A 17,142-nucleotide genomic window follows, 5' to 3' on the forward strand; every position below is an offset into this window, starting at 1 on the left:
TCATCTGTTGAATTCCTCCACCTTTCCCTCCACCAAATGTTTTTCGTGATCCATTCCTTAAGTAATTCATTCAGCATTTATCATTGCATTTGGTCATTTATGTACCCACTTGGGAGAACAAGGAGTAATCAGAGTTAGGGGGAAAACATTTTTTGAAGTAGCTATTTAATGACAATACAATGTTAGACTTAACAAGCTACTTTCACTTAATTTATTTCTCGTTAGAAGAGAAGAATTAGGTATTGTTAATCTTATTTTGCAGAAGAAAACTCTAAAAGATAAAGTATTTGGCTCAAGATCATATAGCCAAAAAGCAGCAGGGGAAGGGCTGGAACCAGGATTTGTCTTAGCTCAAAGCCATCATGGAGGACCTCTTTATGGAGAAGGTATTCAAACTGAGCCTTGAAGGCAACCCCCAACACTGAAAATCATTATCACAAAGCTGCCCTGCCACATGTTGCCAACTTCTTGCGAAGATTAGATTTGGGTTGCTATCTGATTCATAATCTTAAAAGATTCAATGACATGAGTAAAAAATTCTACCTCTTAGGACACCATTTTATTTATTTTATTTTATTTTTTGGTACCAGGAATCGAACTCGGAACTTTGTGCTTGCAAGGCAGGCAGCGTAACCACTGAGCTAAATCCCCAGCCCTGGATACCATTTGAGTATGTTGAAAACAGAAAGTAATCCCTGTCTGTCTAAATTCTGAGTTTATTATGAGGCATAAGAATAAAAATAAAATAAAATAGAAAACATAGAAAGGGCATTCTAAAAAGCTGTAAGGGGCCTTATGCGTATCCAGGCAGCAAACTACCATCCTGAGTGTAGGAGGGTGAAGAGCACAGATGACTCAGGTCTTATACATATTCTTTACATGAAATTTGGTGGAATTTTAATAACATACATCAGATAATGTCACTCTCCTGCTCAAAACCCTCCCAGAGCTTCCTATTGTGTTAAAATGTCACCCAAACTGCCTCCACAGCCCACACTCCTACACCATCAGCCCTTTCCCACCTCCCACCTTATCCTCCATCCTATTTTATACTCTATTTCTGGACTCCACCCACCCTGGCCACCTTTCTGTTTCTAAAACATAACCAAATCTGTTCTCACCTCAGGAGCTTTGTACTTACTAGTTCCTCTGCCTGGAAAACTTTTGCCCCTAGACATACATAAGATGGCTCTATCTCTTCATTTAGGAGATAGATCAAAGGACACATTTCCAAAGAGGTCCTCTTCCTATCCAAGTTTCTAACATATTTTCCTACTATATTATCTTAAAAGCTCTTATTACTATCTGAAAGCATTTTCTTCATTTATTGTTTATTACCTAAGTCATTTCACAAGGTCCAGGGGCTAATGCTGTCTCAGTTAGAGTAGTATATATTGTTTAATACATTTTTGTTAAATCCATTTCCATTTTCTTACTCTCATTTTCACCACTCCGGATGGAAAATATCCAAAGGCTCCCAACTGTTTATAGGATAAAGTTCAAATATTTTATTTTGGCATATATATGCTTTATAATTTGGCCAAAATATTCCTGTCCAAACCTACTTCTTATTTATTTCCTTACATATCCCTAAAGTCAACACTGGAAATTCATTTCTCCCTAAACATATCATTGTGCTTCTCTTTCTCTGGACTTTTTCCCATCTTATTCCCTTCACCCAGAATCCCCTGTGCTATCATTTCTATAAGTCACTTCCACAAGTCAGAGACTCCAAGAACAGCTACTATAATAACATTTACTGAGTACTAATTGTGTGCCAAGCACAATTCAAAATTTTTTCCACAAATTACTTTTTCTATTCTCTTAACAACCATAGTTGATCCTACTGCTATTATTTCAATTATTTTAATGAGGACTCTGAAGATGTTAAGTAATTTGCCCAAGATCCCACAGTGGTGGGTTTCTAATTTGGAGAAAGTCAGTAGTGAACAATAAATTGAATCTGTGTAGTCTTCCCCTAGGACACAATATCTTATTGGTGCTTATGCTTATGCTATACTCCTTCCCCTAACCATAAAAGAGACTTGAAAATTATCTAGGGACCCTAAGAGTTATCTAATTCAATTCCCCCATGATAGAGAGAGGCTCAAAGATACCACATAACCAGCCCAAGCACACAGTCATAATCAGGGTCCACACATACTCCCAGGTCATGATTCAGGGATTTTTCCATTATATCATACTATTTTAAATGTTATTTTTCCTGTGGAGCCTCCCTTTATTGTTCCCTCTATGTTCTTCTTTATACCTTTCATGTGATTTTCTACCTTACCCCTAAATAATAAACATCTGTTGAATCTATCTATTTTTTTCCACATTTATAATCATTCCTCCAATTCAGGCCACCAACATCACTTATTTGGAATACTGCCATTGTTTTATCTTTGAAGGTAAAGAGGCAGGGGCCTTCCTGCATTTGTTCTGTATGTTCTAATACATCCTCCACACAATCAAATAATCACTGCAAAACATACCTCAGACCCCACATCACCAGGTTAAAATCTTCAGGTACCACTTCTCTGGTGTTGGCAATCAAACCCAGGGCCTCATGCATGCTAAGTTCATGCTCTACCACTGGGTTACATCCCCAACCCTCTTTAGGTATTCTTTATTTTCTGTGTGGAAGAAGTCAGTTCTTAAAACCATGTAACATTTGACTCATCTCCATCTCTAGCTTCATTTCCCATCACTTCATCATGCATTTCTGCTTCATCTAAAATAAACCTACCACTCTCCAAACTCACCATGCCCTTTGACTCCTCCTCCAGTACTATTTCTTCTACCATCTACAATTATATACCTATCAAATTTTTATTACCTTCCCCTTAATAATCTTTAGTCCCTTCCTTGATATATCTCTATGTGCATGTACATACAATTAAAGCACTTCTCTTACTACATTGAGATTGTGTGTGTACTTGACCCTCCCAGTAGAACATGAATTCCATGAGAGCAAGAACCATGCCTGAAGCACTTCTATTATCCCCTATGACTAGTGTAGACACCAAATACCTAGACATGAGAGATACAGGAGAAAGAAGGATATATCTGTCTTCTCCAGAAAAGCCTTCTGCTTTTGTTACTTTTCTTGTTGCTGAAACAAAATACCCAACACCCAAAGTTAAAAAAGAAAAGGTTTATTTTGGCTCACAATTTGTAGAGGTTTGCTCCAAGGCAGGGCGGTATGGCAGAGGGGCATTGCAGAGGAGAAACAGTTCATGCTAGGTAGAAGGCAGGAAGGCAGCAAAGCAGCAAAGTAGCAAGGAAGCAGCAACCAACAATAGCAGCCCTCTTTCTGTCCCTTATGTTCTATCCAGGCTACCTGGTAGGTAACACTCACATCCAGGGTGGGGCACCCATAGTCCTAGCATTACACCATGAATCAAGCCCAGCATTACATTCTTAATCCCAGCATCACACACCTTAGATCTAGCCATCTCTGAAAAGTCCTACATATGACCACATGAGGCTTTGGGGAGACATCGAGATACAAATCACATTACTTCCCACTTCTGATCTCTTTCCTTATGCTGCCTATGCTAGGGATAAGAAATTAGAGATCCAATTAGTTGATTCTTGGACCCTAGTTGGGCTAGAAAAGGTACAAAATTTTGGCCCTCCAGTGTACTCATCAGTTGATATCTTACACCAGAGAGCCCACCAGAGCATCCTAGTACATGGCTTAGAGAAAGAAAGAGGCCTTCCATAAGGCTAGGTAGGACACATGCCACCATTTGGCCTTACAAGAGCTCCTCATCAGGAAAAATCAAGCACTAGCTTGAGCAATAATAAAGGAGTGACTTGCTTCCCACTTGCTGTTTTTTTCTCATGAGCAAATTTTCACTTGGAACTCACAGAAAAAAGATAATTAAAGATTCATGCATTCCTGTAATCCCTAGCCAAAAATATCTAATCGTGCTCAAACCTCACGTTTTCTTTAAGGTCCACTTGATGAGTAAATGTAAAAGTGAGTGAATGACATAAGAGAGATAGTATGGAAATGGAAAAGTAAAGAATAAAAGTGAGGGATTGGGGATGTAGGTCAGTAACATAGTGTTTTGCTGGCATGCATGAGGCCCTGAATTTGATCATCAGCACCATAAAATAACATATTAATAGTAGTAAAAGTGAAAGAAAAAGAGTACAGCTAGTACATGTTTCAGTAAGTTTAACTCTGGCTCCAGAATTGGCATAGTATTTTCATGGAAGAATTGGAGCCTGAGTAGTCTCAGTTCTGGACAACTCTAATAAGCCCTTTGTGATGGCCAGGGGCCAGCCCATGCTCCCCACAACTGGGAAATGTGATCCAGCTCCTTCCCGTCTCTCTGTACCCGAGTGCAGCAACAGGATCCAAGTTTAGTTTTTTCCCACCGTCTGAATTTCCAATGGCAACTGTAGCAGCCAGTAAGGAAGGTGATATAGCGCTTGTAATTGAAGATGTGTGCAATCTGTGGATTACGGTTTTCTTCCTCCTTTCTTCTGGATTCAATCCTGTTAACCTTCCTAGGCATGATTCACCTTTATGCTGGAAGGACAAATAAAACAATCAGATCTATTATAACTCCTATTAATATATCCTACCCCACCATTCTGCAGAAAATCCTATCGAAGATAAAGAAGAAAACCCATTTACAAGCAATAATACCCTGGATTTAGGGCAAAAAATAAATAAAAGCTCTACCTTATCTTTGTACTGACTTCTTGAGTGTTTTTTTTTCCCTTACAATCATTGCACCATTCCAGATTTAGTTTTCTCATCTCTAAAATGGAAATGTATTCCTATCCTAGCCAATTCATAGATATTAAAAGCATCAAATTCAATAATACATCAAATTTTCTTTCTAAGCTGTAATATGCTCGTGAAATAACCTGAGATGTTGGAGGTACAGGTGAGATCTATGAAAAACATAATGCTCAACTAATTAGTGATTTAGACATGTAGGTGCCTGACCATTCCTTTTCTAATCTTGTAACCAGCACTGCAAAATGGAACTTTAAAAGTTAGTTGTTTTTTTTTAACCTTTAGAGACAAATGGCTTCCTGAGGCCTAGGGCATAAATAGCTTTCCCTCACCTCTCCTCAGCCCAGACAAAGGAACAGAATATCCAGATGCTAACACCAGGAAGCCTAGATCCCAGTTTCCTTCCTTAAGAAAGGGGACAATGGACCTTTTCTTCCTATTTTACATTATTGATTATTCATTCTAATCATTCAAATGGGTAGGGGTAGTGGGAGGGGCAGGGGAAAGGAAAGAAGGGAAAGGAAAAATGATGAGAAATGGAAAAATTGGAAATAAAGTCTTTGTAAATAGGGAAGGGTGGAGGGCATGAAGGGAGGGCTAGGAATGGGGAAAAAATAAGAACCAAGATGCATTATGTAAAGGCACAATTCCCAATGAGAAATGTAATTGTGTTGTATACCTACAATGTACCAATAAAAGAATTTAATATTAAAAAAAAAAAAAGAAAGGGGACAATGACACACATGTATAAATACTGAATAGTTTCTCTCCTGTGAGAAACTGAAAATGTAAATAAGGACTAAAATGTATAACAGGTAATGTGAAATAGGAAGAAAAGGGGCAAAGGGGAAGGAAGTGGGAGGGCTAGGGGAAAGGATAGAAGGGAATGGGATTAATATGAGAAAATGGAAAAATAGGAACAAAATCTTTGTAAATAGAGAGGACTGGAGGGGTTGAAGGGAGGGTTGGGCAAGGCTGGAAAATAAGAACCAAGAGAGACTATGTAAAGGTGCAAATTTCCAATGATGAATGTCATTATATTGTATACCTAAAATGTACCAATGATTAGAATGAATAATTGATAATGCAAAATAGGAAGAAAAGGTCCAAAGGGGTAGGTGTAGTGGGAAGGGCAGGGGAAAGGAAAGAAGGGAAAGGAAAAATGATGAGAAATGGAAAAAATGGAAATAAAGTCTTTGTAAATAGGGAAGGGTGGAGGGAGTGAAGGGAGGGCTAGGAATGGGGAAAAAATAAGAACCAAGATGCATCATGTAAAGGTACAATTCCCAATGAGAAATGTAATTGTGTTGTATACCTACAATGTACCAATAAAAGAATTTAATAAAAAAAAAAAAAGAAAGGGGGCAATGAACTGAAGATAGTTAACAGTAATAAAGCAAATGTGGAGTTAATACTCTCTGGGTTCCCTCTCCCCTCTGTCCTTTACTATATAAAAGGCACTTGCCCAGCTGTAAAAGGCAACATGGTGATTTGAAACAAATAGGCCCTTCCATCTCCTCAGAGCTAGCTTTCTCCTTTTTACCTAAATATATGGCCTCCTTTGTTTTGGTCAGTGGCAAGCCGATGAACCTGAGCATGTGAACCTAAGTAGCCTGTAAAGTTTTGGTGACCACGAAGGGACATGAGTCCTTTCACCTGAGAGCCAGGCATCCTGGCAGTCACTTGGAAAGAGGGACTGACTGCTAGTGGCTAGCTGAACCCATGGTCAGGACTCCAGGTGAGACAGGAGATTAGGGTGTGGTAAAGCTGGCTGGGGAAGTAGGCATGACGTATTCATTACAAAATCCCAGGACACATACACAGAACAGTTCCTGCACATGGACCTCTCATGTGCAGTTTTGGGTAGGCCTAGACCTGACATTAGCCTCAGGAGTGGAAGATACACAAAGGACAGTTGCCATTGAGCTCTCTGACACTGTGTTCTCTCTTGCATGGTGGCTCACCCTCACACTGTAGGGTGTACTTTTTTCCTACTTTTACTTGACCCAAACTCACTCTGCCGAACATCATCAAGAAATCAATAAATGCTGGTGAGGTTACAGTGAAAAGGAAACCCTTCTATACTGTTGGTGGGAATATAAACTAGTACAGTCCCTATGGAAATTGACATGGAGATTCCTCAAAAAACTTAAACTAGAAATGCCATTCCCTTTCTAGGTATCTTCCTGAAAGAATTAAAGTCATCATATTACAGTGATACATGTATACTCGTGTTCACAGCAACATAATTCATAATAGCTAAATCCTGGAAATAGTCTACATATGTCCATCAATAAAGAATGGATAAAGAAAATATAGTACTTATACACAATTGAGTATTACTCTGCTATTAACAAAGATAAACTCAAAGAAAAACAGATTGACCTTGAGGCCATAGCTTCAAAATCACATGGTTTCTCTTTTTTTCTTTTTTTTTTTTGGTACCAGGGATTGAACTCAGGTCCTTGCGCTTGTGCAGCAGGTGGTGAAACCACTGAGCTAAATCCCCGGCCCACATGGTTTCTCTTATATGAAAAAATTAAATATATAGAGAGAGCAAAATTAAAAATAGATAATAGGGTGAAAAAGAAAGTTTTCTAGAGGAGTTCCTAATTATATTAATTAAAACATTGCAATTTTAATCTGCATTTGAGATGCGTATAATAAAATTTGACAGCTTTTTAAACATGTATAAGCTTTAGCCTTCACTAATTAGGGTTCTCTCTCCATTCTTAATAACATCACTTTGTATTTTTGTCAAGTAAATAAATCTTTTCATATGAAAAAATAATTACCAGGCATACCATAAAAAAGGCAAGAAAATATAATCCTCATGAAAGGGGAAAAAAAATCCTAGATTCCTAGATAAATATGAATTACCAAAGTTGAAGAAGACCTAAAAATTCTCAACAACCCAATATCAATGAAATTGAAAATGTAATTAAACACTTACCAACTAAGAAAAGCCTAGTTTCTGATTGCTTCACTCCTGAATTCTATAAGACATTTAGAGAAGAACTATTGCCACTACTGTTTAAAGTCTTCAATGAGAGGCAGTATGGGTGACTTAGGACTCAGGGCAGCAGTAATCCTATGTTGATGAGGGTGGTAAGGAGGGCATTCTTACAATAATAGATGAAACAGAGATAGCAAGCTACTAAGGAATCTGTCCTTCCTCCAGTATTACAAAACCATTGGAGTTGCACGGAAGACACCAAATCCGCCCGCTGCAGACAGGCAGGTCTGCGCACGCCCTGCTGAGGTCCCCAGTCATGGGGAAGACGCCGAATCAGCCACACCCCGGCAACAATTCACTGGACCCCCCACGCCCCACTCCTCTGTACAGCCACCTGGTTCCACACTACAAAGACGCAGAGGACACCAGACCACCAGACCAAGGTACTGAGTCCCGCTGCTCGCGGCTGAGAGGTAGGGGCTTCTGAGCCGCCATCCCACTGCTCCTGGTCCAGAGGAAGGGGGTTCCAGGCCACCATCCCTCCCGCTGCTCCCAGCCCAGAGGAAAGGGCTTTTGGGCCACCTTCTGTCCCGCCGCTCCTGGCCCAGAGGAAAGGGCTTCTGACCCACCATCCCACTGCTCCTGGTCCAGAGGAAGGGGCTTCCTGGCCACCATCCCTCCCGCTGTTCCCAGCCCACAGGAAAGGGCTTTTGGTTTGCCATCTGTACTGCTGCTCCCGGCCCCTGTCCCACCTCTCCTAGCTCACAGGTGGTGATCCACGTGGGTGACAACAGCACCCCCCCCCGCCCCCCACAGTCGAAATGAGAAAACACGGAAATAAGTCTCAAAACCAGACTTCCAGATCACCTACAGCAACCCCAAAGGGAAATGAGATGGAACACTCTGATACTCAACCACCTGGACCCACTGAACGGGCAACAAAAGGGGATCTGGAAAAAATGAAATCAGAAATAATTTCTCAAATAACAGGAGAAATTGTGCCCCTAGTGCAAGACATGATTAATAAACCTAGAGAGGAGCTCAGGAACATGATGGAATCCCAACATAGGAAACAAATGGAATCCATAAAACAGATGCAAATAGATTTCCAGGACATGAAAATCTCCATTGCAAGTCTACACAGCAGAATAAGCCAATGTGAGGACAAACTTTCAGATATAGAAGATAAGATTGCAATTAGTGACGAGGAAAAGAAAAATTGCTTCAAAATTATAAAGGAACATGAGAAATCAATCCAGAAGCTGCTAGATGATGCAAAGAAGAATAACATATGACTGACTGGACTCAATGAAGAAACAGGAGAGAGTGGAGATGACATAAAAGATCTCTTCACAGAAATAATGGCAGAAAATGTCCCAAGCAGGGGAAAAGAGTTTGACATACAGATAAATGAGGCATATAGGACTCCAAATAGCCTTGATCAAAAAAAAAAAATCTACACATAGGCATATAATTGTTAAGATTCCAGAAACTCAACAGAAGAACAAAGTTCTCCAAGCACTCAGAGAAAAGAAACAAATCACATACAAAGGAAAGCCCATCAGAATCACAGCAGACTTCCCAATGCAAACCATCAAGGCAAGAAGAGCTTGGAGTGACATATTCCAAGCCCTAAAAGAAAACAGCCTCCAACCCAGACTGATGTACCCTGCAAAACTATCTTTCAAAATGGATGGAGAAATAAGATACTTTCATGACAAAGAGCACCTTAGGAACTTCGTGAATACCAAACCAGCACTCCAAAGAATTTTACACAATATGCTAGGAACAGACACTGAAGATCATAACCCCAGGAAACAAAGCAGAATGAACCCATCTGGCATGACAAGAAATGAAATGTAAAGGGGGAGAATCCAACAAAAAGAAAAAGTCATGGCAATGACAAGTCAATACGTTTCAGTTATAACCATCAATGTTAATGGTCTCAATTCACCAATCAAAAGAAATAGACTGGCAGAATGGGTCAAGAAGCAAACTCCAACAATATGTTGTATACAAGAAACACACTTAATTCAAAAGGAAACTCATAGACTGAAAGTTAAAGGGTGGAAAACAATACTCCATGGGACGGGAACCCGAAAAAAAGCAGGAGTAGCTATCCTCTTGGCAGATCAAGTAGATTTCAAACCAACACTGATTAAGAGAGATGAAGAAGGACACTACATCCTTCTAAAGGGAACAATCCAAGAGGAAGAGATGACAATCATAAATATCTATGCACCAAACACTAGTGCACCCAACTATATAAAACAAATACTAACGGACATGAAAAGTCATATATGCACTAATACGATTGTAGTGGGGGACCTCAACACCCCACTGTCACAAATAGATAGATCAACTAGACTAAAAATAAGTAATGAAATACTAGAACTCAATCGAACTCTTAAACAAATGAACTTAACAGACGTTTACAGAGTCTTCCACCCCATAAAATCAGAATACACATTCTTCTCAGCTGCACATGGGTCATTCTACAAAATAGACCACATACTCACACATAGAACATGTTTAAGTAAGTGCAAAGGAATTGAAGTTATCCCCTGTAGATTATCAGACCATGGTGCAATGAAATTGGAGATCCATAGCAAAAGAAACTCGAAAAACTTCATAAACACGTGGAAATTGAACAACACACTTTTGAATAACCAATGGGTCACAGAGGAAATTAAAGAAGAAATCAGACAGTTCCTTCAATTAAATCACAATGACAATACAACATATCGGAATCTATGGGACACAATGAAAGCAGTCTTATGAGGGAAATTCATAGCAGTGAATATGCGTATTAGGAAAACAGAACGAGCCCAATTAAACAACCTGATGCTGAACCTCAAGCTTCTAGAAAAAGAAGAACAGGACAATCCCAGAGCTCATACAAGGGAGGAAATTATAAAGATCAGAGGAGAAATCAATGCAATGAAGACTAAGAGAACAATACAAAAAATCAATGAAGCCAAAAGTTGGTTCTTCAAAAGAATCAACAAAATTGACAAACCCTTAGCCAACCTTGTCAGAAAAAGGAAAGAAAAGGCCCAAATCCATGCAATTAGGAACGAAAAGGGTGAAATTACAACAGACCCAGCAGAAATCCAGAGGATCATCAATACCTACTTTCAGAACCTATATGCCAATAAGATGGACAACACAGAAGAAATGGACAGATTCCTAGATACATATGAATTACCAAAGTTGAACAAAGAAGACCTAAAAATTCTGAACAATCCAATATCAACCAATGAAATTGAAAATGTAATTAAAATTTATCAACTAAGAAAATCCCAGGCCCTGATGGCTTCACTGCTGAATTCTACAAGACAAATTCTACAAGACAGAGAGGAACTACTGCCACTACTGTTTAAACTCTTCAATGAAATTGAAAGGGAAGCAATACTCCCAAATTCATTCCTGGAAGCAAGCATCACCTTGATCCCCAACGCAGACAAAGACCCAATCGAAAAGGAGAACTATAGGCCAATCTCACTAATGAACACAAATGCAAAAATCCTTAATAAGATACTGGCAAATAGAACGCAGAAGACCATCAAGAAGATCATACACCCTGATCAAGTGAGATTCATGCCAGGGATGAAGGGATGGTTCAACATATGCAAATCAATCAATGTAATACACTATAACAATAGAGCCAAGGGCAAAATCCATGTGATCACATCAATAGAAGCAGAAAAAGCATTTGACAAAACCCAATGCACATTTATGATAAAAACCCTACAAAAATTTGGAATAGACGGTCTGTATCTCAATCTGATAAAAGGCATCTATGAAAAACCAACAGCCAATATCATACTAAATGGTCAAAAACTGAAATCCTTCACATTAAAATGAGGAACAAGACAAGGATGTCCACTATCACCACTCCTGTTCAATATAGTTTTGGAAACATTAGCCACAGTTATTAGACAAGAGAAAGTAATAAATGGAATAAAGACAGGAAATGAAGAAGTCAAACTGTTATTATTTGCAGATGACATGATACTCTATATAGAAGACCCCAAGAACTCCACCAAAAGTCTTCTCGACTTAATAACCAAATTCAGTCAAGTAGTTGGATACAAAGTTAACGCAAAAAAACCAATAGCTTTCCTCTACATGAACAACAGACTTTACATGAACACTGAGAGAGAAAATAGGGCAAACAATTCCTTTCTCAATAGCATCCAAAAAAATGAAATACCTAGAAATCAACCTAACGAAAGATATCAAAGACCTCTTCTCTGAAAACTATAGCACTCTGAAAAGAGAGATTGAAGACGATATCAGAAAACAGAAAGACATCCCTTGCTCCTGGGTAGGAAAAATCAACATAGTGAAAATGGCCATACTTCCAAAACTGCTATATAGATTCAGTGCAATCCCAATTGAAATCCCAGCAGCATACTTCACAGACCTTGAGAAAAACAATCCAAAAATTCATTTGGAAGAAGAAGAGACCTAGAATAGCAAAAGCAATTTTAGGCAACAGAGATATGGCAGGGGGTATCACAACCCCAACTTTAAATTACTACAAAGCTACTCTGATAAAAACAGCATGGTACTGGAAAAGAAACAGACCTGAGGACCAGTGGAACAGATTAGAAGATGCAGAAACAACACCAGACACACTCAGCTGTCTCATCTTTGATAAAGGAGCCAAACACCCTCACTGGAGGAAAGATAGCCTCTTTAATAAATGGTGCTGGAAAAATTGGGTTTCAACTTGCCAAAGATTAAAACTAGACCTATATCTCTTGCCATGCACTAAACTAAAATTGAAATGGATTAAAGATCTAAATATTAAAATAGAAAAGCTAAATCGGCTGGAAGAGAAGTTAGGTAGAACTCTTGAAGACATTGGTGTAGGAAAAGATTTTATGAAGAAAAATCTCAGTTGCCCGTGAACTAGCACAAACAATCAACAAGTGGGATCTTTTCTTATTATAAAGCTTCTGCACAGCAAGAGAAACCACCAGCAGTGTGAAGAGACAACCCACAATGTGGGAAAAAATCTTCACCTGCTCTTCCTCAGACAAAGGCCTACTATCTCGAATCTATAAAGAACTTAAAAAAACAGACCTCTCAAATTTAAAGACTGAGTCCAAAAATGGACATCTGAAATGAACACACATTTCTCAGATCATGAAGTAGAAATAGCAAACAAACATATGAAAAAATGTTCAACATCACTGGTTATTTAAGAGATGCAAATGAAAACAACACTGAGATTCCACCTCACTCCAGAAAGAATGGCTGCTATCATGAAATCAACCAATAACCAATGCTGGCGGGGGTGTGGGGAAAGAGGAACCCTGCTCCACTGCTGGTGGGAGTGTAGACTGGTGCAACCACTGGAGAAATCAGTATGGAGATACGTCAAAGAACTAGGACTGGAAGTCCCATTTGACCTAGCTGTTCCCCTGCTGGGAATCTTCCCCAAAGAATTAAAAGAATCATACCACAGTGATATGTGTGCACCCATCTTCATAGCAGCACAATTTGTAAGAGCTAAAACTTGGAAGCAGCCCAAATGCCCATCAACTGGAGACTGGATAAAGAAAATGTGGTTTTATACAAAATGGAGTACTACTCAGCCATAAAAAATGAGAAACTAGAGACCTTCATAGCTAAATGGATGCACATTGAGGCAATACTCTTCAGTGAAATAAACAGGACACACGTGTAAATACCAAATAGTTTCTCTAGTGTGAGAAACTGAAAGTGTAAGTAAGGACTAAAAGGTATAATAGATAATGTGAAATAGGAAGAAAAGGGGCAAAGGGGAAGGGGAAGTGGGAGGGGGTAGGGGAAAGGAAAGAAGGTAATGGGATTAATATGACAAAATGAAAAAATGGAAACAAAGTCTTTGTAAATACAGAGGGATGGAGGGGTTGAAGGGAGAGCAAGGGAATTGGGGGAAAAAAATAAGAACCAAGAGAGATTATGTAAAGGTGCAAATTTCCAATGATGAATGTCATTATATTGTATACCTAAATTGTACCAATAAAATTTTTTTTAAAGTTATTAATTTACAATTCTAGAGATCAGAACTTCAAAATGAGTTTCACTGGGTAGATATCAAGGTGGTGACAGGACTGCTTCTGAAGGCTCTAAGGGACAATCCATTACCTTGCCTCCAGTTTCTTAGAGATCCCCTGCATCCCTTGGATGTTGGCCCCTTCCTCTACAAAATCAGCACTGTCGCATCTTGCATTCTCATTCTGTCTCTCTCTCTCTCTCTCTCTCTCTCTCTCTCTCTCTCTCTCTATGTCTGAATCTCTCTATCTCTCCCCCCTCTCTGACTTCTGCTTTCATCATCAGATCTCTCTGATTCTGATCCCCTTCTCTCTCTCTTTTAATAATCCATGTTATTACATTGGACCCACCTGAATAGTATAACCTCCCCATCTCAAGATCATTACCTTAATTACATTTGCAAAATACTTTTTATCATGACAGGGTGAGAATATTGGATTCATAGATGCTAAAGATTAGGATGTAGACATCTTTGGGGTGTCCATAACTCACCCTAACATAGTCAATTTCTGATTTACTCAGTTTCTCCTCTTAAATTCTGAAATAACAGATCCATAGATCCCATAGAGCACTTGGAGATAATCTCATTCTCATAATTTCACTTCCTGGTCACTTCCCCAGCTCAAGTCCTCCCTCTGAGTATTTCAATAGCCTCCTAACAGGTCTCTCTGCACCCAGACTTGTCCTTCCAAATTCATCCCCTCGTGTTGTGGAGAGGAGAGAAGCTTAACACTCCCTTGACAAGGATGGAAGAGGCCCTTGGGACTGATAACATGCATATGGTTAAGGCATTGCCACCTACTTCGTGGCATCAAATTCATCCCCTATTCCATAGTAATCTTAATGGTACATTTTAAATATGTCAAGTTTATTATATCCAATTACGCCTCAATAAAGCTAGTAGAGAAAGTAGAATAATCCAAAAGAATTCAAGATAAAGGTGAAAATGGTATATGCACCAGGGAAACAGAGAAAGCCTCCTCACTCAAGCAGTGAGGGGACAATGGCCAGATTTAAACCTATTAAAACATCGGTAAGTGCTTTAAATGTAAATAGACTAAATGTTCAAATTTAAAGAAGAGCAAAATAATTGTCTAACTGTATTAAAATTAACAGGACTCAACCATATGCCCTTGTAAGTGTTTGGTGTATTGAGACTGAAACTACTGTAAAAGAAGAGAAAAAGAGGGCCAGAAATGTGGCTCAGTAATAAACTACTTGCCTAACATGTGTGAGGCCTTAGTTTCCATTCCTAGCACCATCAAGGGGGCAGGGGAGTAAAAGGTAATTCTTGAATATGTACCCAGTTTTTATTACCAGGATAATGTTTTTACCAACCACAGACAAAAACTAAACTACTGTACCATATAATAATAGTTTACTGCTCACATATGTGAACTCAGTGGCTATCTGTTCTGTAGCCATTGATGTAGGCTGGCCTCAGCTACCTTGACTGGGGGAAACTGACTCTGAAATATGTGTGTCCTTAACCAACTGGCTTAAGTGTGTTATTCTAGTGATAGAAGTGGTCCAAAAAAGCAAATTCCAATGTGCAAGCCCATTTCAAATCCCTGCTTCAAGGAATGTCTGTTACTTGTTGAACCCAAAGTAAAAAATAAGAGCTGGGAACCTCTAGGAGTAAAGTTACATGGCTAAAGGTATCAACACAAAGGGTGTAACTAAAAGAAGGATGAAAGGGCCGGGGATTTAGCTCAGCAGTTTCGCCGCCTGCTGCACAAGCCCAAGGACCTGAGTTCGATCCCCAGAACCAAAAAATAATAATAAAAAAAAAATAAAAGAAGGATGAAGAACTAGGGCCAAATGATACAATCTACCTTACCAGGTGACCAGTGGACAAAGTAAGCATTGAGGAAGAAGGACATTCTCTAATGATGAAAAATGATGTAATTTTTTTTCAGTTTGTAGTACTCAATCACATAGTCTCTAAAAGACAAATCCACAATGATGGTGGAGCACATCTCTCAATAAAGGACAGAGTAAGTGGACAAAAAAATCTGTAAGGAGATGAGTTTAACAACAAATAAAGTAGTCTTAATTAACATTTATAGAACACTGTACTCAACTGCAGAAAATACATTCTTTTCAAATGGTCATAAGACCATTTATTAAAAGTTATTAGGCTGTGATTTAGCTCAGTGGCACCGCAGCTGCCTTGCAAGCGCAAGGTCCAGAGTTCAATCCCTGGTACCAAAAAAAGTGATTATATGGGCTGGAGATGTAACTCAATAGCAATGGTTGCCTAGCATGAACAAGGCTGCAGTTCAGTTCCCAATACTGAAAAAGAAAAGAAAAAAAGTGCTCATATCTTGAGCCATACAATTGGCTTAAATGTACTTTAAAGAACTGACATCTTAACAATATATTTTCTGACAAAGTGCAATTTAGCCAGAAACCAATGAGAAAAAGATAGCTCCATGGCAGAGTGCTTACCTAGCATGCACCAGGACCTGGGTTCAATTCCCAGGACAACCACCCCTCAAAAAGCCAGAAAATTTCACATTTATAAAAACCAATGACCAAAGGAAAATGATCACAGTGGAACACACAAATGAAACCAACACACAAACACACACATTGGTGTGTCCAATGGCAGATTTGAGCAAGGGCTCTAAGACTAGGAGGAAGTTGAACTGATTGGATACTGAATAAAAGACAACTTCTTAACCAGAATCACTGCCATAACCATATTCCATGAACCTACAGATCCTCTACTTTGAGTCTATGCATGTACAAGGGTAGCCAAGTTCTCATAAAAATTCAATCCTAAGAGGCAGATCAATAAAACTGTTTCCCTTCCAGATCTCTTCTCTGATTTTCACATTCATATATCCAACAGCCTACTGAAACCCCCTCTTGGATTTCTCACATGCACCTCAACATTAATATGTACATAACTGAACCAGAGTTTCCCTTCAAAACCTATTCTCCCAAAGTCTGTCCCATTCCATTACAGGATGCTGCCACTAATCCAGCTGGTTAAGTAAATACCTGGTGGTGGAGGTCAGGACTGAGAGAGTGTAAGTAGACTTATTTCTCCTGCCAAAGACAACTAAAAGCTGAATAAAACACCTGACAGGCGACAAGGCTGATAATCCTTCTGAGAGGGGAACAAGGGAGCCCTTCACAACTGCAGGGCCTTGGAAAAGGCCTGGGCTGCAAGCTGCTTGTTGCCTGCCCTCCCTGTCAGGCCTATAGTGGCAAATGGGGCAGATGTGGGGCTGAGCCCTCCCAGGGCAGTGGCAACGAAAGGCAGCAAAGCTCACTCAAGGAGAGCCAATTGCATAAACGTGCCTCAAGTTTAACTGCGACTCATAATCCTAATGTAACCTCCCGTTTCTAGTGATGCTCCAGA

The 17,142-nt window shown here is 39.3% G+C and overlaps 1 protein-coding gene and 1 non-coding gene across 11 annotated transcripts in view; one reads left to right on the top strand and one right to left on the bottom strand.

The window, feature by feature from the left end:
- Positions 1 to 17,142, bottom strand: part of Gdpd4 (glycerophosphodiester phosphodiesterase domain containing 4) — a 106,713-nt gene that overhangs the window by 89,392 nt on the left and 179 nt on the right. For 8 of the 10 annotated variants that reach the window (XM_087212006.1, XM_021248265.2, XM_021248267.2 and 5 more), the window contains exon 2: positions 4,353 to 4,546. In XM_087212006.1, coding sequence (XP_087068132.1) covers positions 4,353 to 4,532 — 180 coding nt within the window. In that variant the 5' untranslated portion in view covers positions 4,533 to 4,546. The remainder of the gene's footprint in view (positions 1 to 4,352; positions 4,547 to 17,142) is intronic. The other 2 variants (XM_021248269.2, XM_021248270.2) reach the window with 1 other exon arrangement.
- On the top strand, positions 14,474 to 14,597 carry LOC147828062 (U6atac minor spliceosomal RNA). The gene has a single exon (XR_015451528.1). It is a non-coding gene; the product is annotated as a U6atac minor spliceosomal RNA (small nuclear RNA).

Source organism: Heterocephalus glaber, unplaced genomic scaffold (genome assembly GCF_053883595.1).
Source record: "Heterocephalus glaber isolate CG9 unplaced genomic scaffold, H.glaber_assembly_v1.0 deba00001428, whole genome shotgun sequence".
Classification (NCBI taxonomy): Eukaryota; Metazoa; Chordata; class Mammalia; order Rodentia; family Bathyergidae; genus Heterocephalus; species Heterocephalus glaber.